The sequence below is a fragment of the Empidonax traillii genome, unplaced genomic scaffold (genome assembly GCF_003031625.1).
Source record: "Empidonax traillii isolate 1590-97213 ecotype Southwest subspecies unplaced genomic scaffold, ASM303162v1 scaffold2034:size41634, whole genome shotgun sequence".
Lineage (NCBI taxonomy): Eukaryota > Metazoa > Chordata > Aves > Passeriformes > Tyrannidae > Empidonax > Empidonax traillii.
Genome location: NW_020957227.1, coordinates 37,266 through 41,634, shown reverse-complemented (window position 1 = coordinate 41,634; position 4,369 = coordinate 37,266). Strand labels below are relative to the sequence as shown.

General features: G+C 63.5%; 1 protein-coding gene across 1 annotated transcript; it reads left to right on the top strand.

Annotated features, from left to right (window-relative positions):
- Positions 1-774: 774 nt before the first annotated feature.
- Positions 775-3,305, top strand: LOC114071472 (kinesin-like protein KIF3C; the record flags this gene model as incomplete). The annotated part of the gene is made up of 4 exons (XM_027909305.1): positions 775-891; positions 1,112-1,220; positions 1,794-1,969; positions 2,773-3,305. Coding segments are annotated over 4 exons (520 nt in total), but the record flags the coding sequence as incomplete, so codon positions are not given.
- Between the last annotated feature and the right edge of the window lie 1,064 nt (positions 3,306-4,369).

Here is a 4,369-nt window from a genome sequence, read left to right as displayed (position 1 = left end):
GGCCCCAGTGCCATCCTGGGAGGGAGCGGCTCTGGGGGGACTCGGGGTGAGCCCGGCTCTGTGGGAGCTCCCAGCTCCAGGGGCACTGGCAGAGCCAGGCAGTGTTTTCCTTCTGGGAGCCTCCCACAGAAAGCAGCTGCTGCTCCACCGCCCCCGGGGGTTTGTTCTCACTTCAAACACTCATCTCTTTCAGTATCTTTAACCCCCCCCCCCCAGACATTTACAAGCACTTCAGCATTTTCGAGGTAGAATAGTTTTACTAGAAACAAAATTCCATCTCCCGTTCTCCCCTCTTCCCTCCCCACACGTGGCCGTTGAGAAGCTGCAGTTCGGAGGAGCAGCTCGTCGACTGGAAACAGTTTTTGGCAGCTGCTCGATTTGCCCCAAAAAACGTGGGAAAAAAAAGATTTCCTTCGGGGTCCGTTTGGTATCGTTGAGCTTCCCTTGATTTTTGGGTCAGGCAGGTGCTCAGGTGGTCCTGATCCTGCCTGGAGCCCCAGAGCTCCCAGGAGTCCTGGCTGCTCTCTGATGACTGTCACCCCCCGCCCTTCCTCTCCTGCCTCTCCCCTCTCCGTGGCTGCATTTGTTCCTTCAACCTCTCCACTTCCATCGCATTTTCATCCTCTGGATGTTTCCTCTCCCTGCGCTGTCTCCCTCTCTTCCTGCCATCCTTTTCCTCTCCCTGTTTTCTGCCTCCTGTCGCATTAACTCCTTCCTGCCCTGCTCCTTCCCCCGCCACTCCCTCCCGTCTCTCTCGGCCGGTCTCTGCCTCAGGTACTTGATCATTGAGAACTTCATCCCCCCCGAGGAGAAGAACAAGATCATGAACCGCCTGTACTTCGACGGTGACGAGGACCAGTGGAAGTTCCAGCCGCTGGTGCCCACCGGAGGGTACGTGCCCGGCCTGGCCCCGGCCCAGGCGCTGCCCCAGCGCTGATGGCCCGTGGGCACCGATGTCCCCAGGGCTGGGACCCTGCAGGTGCCCACGTGTGGGAATCCCCCCCAAGCCAAGCCCCAGGGGCAGGGCCTCGAGCTCCCCCGGTCCCCTCTCGGACACGGCCGTGGTCAGTTCGTGTTCCCTCACGCGGGTTCTCCCCCGCCTGTGCCGCAGGAACAGCTCCCAGATGAAGAGGCGCCCGACCTCGGCCGTGGGCTACAAGAGACCCATCAGCCAGTACGCCCGCGTGGCCATGGCCATGAGGTCCCACCCCCGCTTCCGGGTACGCCACGGGGCGCTGGCATCTGCTGGGGGCATGGTGGGGTCGTGGGATGAACGGGATGGGGGTGGGTGGATGGACGGATAGATGGACTGGGGTGGGTGGATGGATGGATGGTTGGATGGAAGGAGAGGTGGAGGTGGATGGTGGGTGGGTGGATGGATAGATGGGTGGATGGACAGACAAACACTGGGACAGAAGATGGAGTAAACAAAGCTCATGATCACCTGGGATACGTCAGCTCAAGCTCCCAGCTTTATCCCGCCTCTTGGCAGATCCCTGCTCTCAGCTGCTCCTGGAGCTGCTGGCCCTGGTTCCAGCAGCTCCTGCTGCTGGGAAGGACAGGGCTGCTCGGCCTGACCCGCTGGGAGCTGGGCCAGGAGAGCCCTGGGAAAGGCCAGGAGAGCCTGAGCGGAGCTGAGGGCCGGTGTGGAGCTCTGCTGTGCCCCAGCAGCAGAGCAGGGCCCTGCTTCCCAGCAGGAGCAGCTCCTCCTGGCCCCGGGGTTCGCTGGCCCTGGGGCCGCTCGTGCCACGTGGTGACTGCTGTGCCCGTTCCCGCGTTCCCCGTCCCTGCAGGCCGAGAACATCATGTTCCTGGAGCTGGACCTCTCCCCCCCGGCCATCTTCGAGTTCGAGCGGAGCCGGGACCCGGCGGAGCAGGACCCGCGGGCGCTGCACCTGGAGCGGCTGATGCGCCTGGACAGCCTCCTGGAGCGGCCGGCGGCCTCCCGCCTGCGCAAGTCCCGCTCCTGGTGAGCGAGCAGGGGGGGCCATGGCACGGCTGGGGGGCTCCCTGGGGACAAAGGGGGGGCTTGGGGCAGACAAATCCCCTGCTTCTTTTGGGGCTGAGGCTGGCCCTGAGTTGCTGGGGGGGATCGGAGTTTAAAATGTGGCTCACGCTGAGTTGTCATCGTGCACAGCTCGGTGCAGGAGGGACGTGGAGCTGCTGGAGACAGTCCAGAGGAGGCCCCGGAGATGCTGCCAGGGCTGGAGCCCCTCTGCTCTGGAGCCAGGCTGGGACAGCTGGGGGGGCTCACCTGGAGAAGGGAAGGATCCAGGGAGAGCACAGAGCCCCTTCCAGAGCCTGCAGGGGCTCCAGGAGAGCTGGAGAGGGACTGGGGACAAGGCATGGAGGGACAGGACACAGGGAATGGCTTCCCACTGCCAGAGGGCAGGGACAGATGGGAGATTGGGAAGGAATTCTTGGCTGTGAGGGTGGGCAGGCCCTGGCACAGGTTGGGCAGAGAAGCTGTGGCTGCCCCTGGATCCCTGGCAGTGTCCAAGGCCAGGTTGGACGGGGCTTGGAGCACCCTGGGATAGTGGGAGGTGTCCCTGCCCATGGCAGGGGGTGGAACAGGATGAGCTTTGGGGTCCCTTCCCGCCCAAACCATTCCATGATTCCATGATACGTGTATACCATCCCCACAAGGTACTGCCCTGCCCAGCACAGGGTGCTGCCTGCAGATGATGGAGAAAACGACTGGATTTTGGGGATTTGGGGGCCCACAGGCGGCAGGGGCAGCAGAGCCAAGCTCCGATCCCCTCTGTCCCCCAGGTGCCCGACGCCGCGGTCGCTGCCCTCCTCCACCACACACGTGTCCCTCGCCTCCAGCGCCCCGTGTGCCGCGATGCCAGCCGTGCCAGCGGTGCCAGCCATGCCAGCTCAGGAGTGACTCCTGGCACCTGCTCCGGACTGAGCCCCAGGGGGCCGAGGGAGGCCCGGCCGAGCCCGGCCCAGCCCGTCCTTGTCTGCAGCTGCTTTGTGTGCGTGTGTTTGTGAGACACGAACGGCCCGGCGGGGACTGCCCCTCCCTCCCTCCCTCCCTCCCCCCCTCCCTCCCCTGCCCCTCCCCGGCCCGGATCTGTCACTTTATTTATTTAAGCTATTTATTTATGGTGGAGGCGGGAGATGCTCGGACTGTTGGACGTGCAGGGCTGGCCCTGGGCACTGTGCTGACCCCCCCAGGTCTGTGCAGCTCCCAGCCCTGCCCACGCCATCCTGGCACAGGGCTGGGCACCGCCAGGACACCACTCACCGGCCAGGAGGGGCACGGGACCCTCTGCGGGGGCTCTGGTGGGAGCTGAGGCCGCCCTGGACTCTGGTGCTGGCTCTGCTGTGCTGGATCCCAGGGAATTTGGAGATTTCCACACGGATTTGGAGACTCGGTGGTGGCAGCACCTTTGTCAGAGTCCCCCAGCGGGACTGCCCAGCCTGCCTGACACGGGTGGCAGCAGGGACATCTCACGGACATGGGCACAGCTGTCACTGCAGGAGCACCAGCTCCATCCCCAGGGCTCACGGAGTCACCAAAGCCAACCAAAGCCAAGGGCTTTGTCCAGCTGTGCTGCACTCTGGAGGCAGCCCCGGCCTGTCACGGTGCCTGACACCATCTCCCATCCCTGGGGTGGGACTCCTGACAGCAACAACAAGAGGTGGAACCTTCCAGCCCCTGCCACCCACCCTTCCCAAAGACAGGCAGCCCGTGGAGAACAGAGGGGTGAGATGAGAGTGGCTCCATCCTGCAGCTGAAGGCAGTGGAGGTGACGCCCAGGGGAGGGGTGTCATCGCTCTCCTCCGGGCTGGGAAATGCCACAGGGGAGTCACTTCTGAGCTGGGAGAAATTTCCAAGTGTGTTGTGGAGGGACGGGTGTGAAATGGGTGATGGGGAAGCCACGAGGCTGCTCTGGGGACGTGAATCCCATCCCAGCTGCCGCACACGCTGGGACGGCGCTCGGTGTTCCTGCGGCTTTCGGAGGGAGGGAAGGTGGGACCTTGGTGAAGACCCTTCCTGGCAGTGCCAGGCCAGCAGCTGTGCCTTCCTGGCGTGGGGGAGGTGAGGAGATCTGTTTGTGGGACACGATTCTCACGGATAAGGGAGCGACCCCTGGCTCACCTGGGAGGGTGTGGATTGGCAAAGGGCACAGGGAGTCCCCGGGAGGGCAGGTGGGAGAAGATTGCAGGGAGGGAAAGTCTTCTGGAAACAAAGAGAATTCCTTTACAGAATGGTTGAGATTGGAAGGGACCCCTGGAGCACATTACTCAGGATTGTGTCCAGCTTTGGAGTATCCCCAGGGAAGGAGACTCCAGAACCTCCCTGGGCAGCCTGATCTCCCGCTGTTGGACTGGTCAGTGCTCACCCCCATGGTCCTGC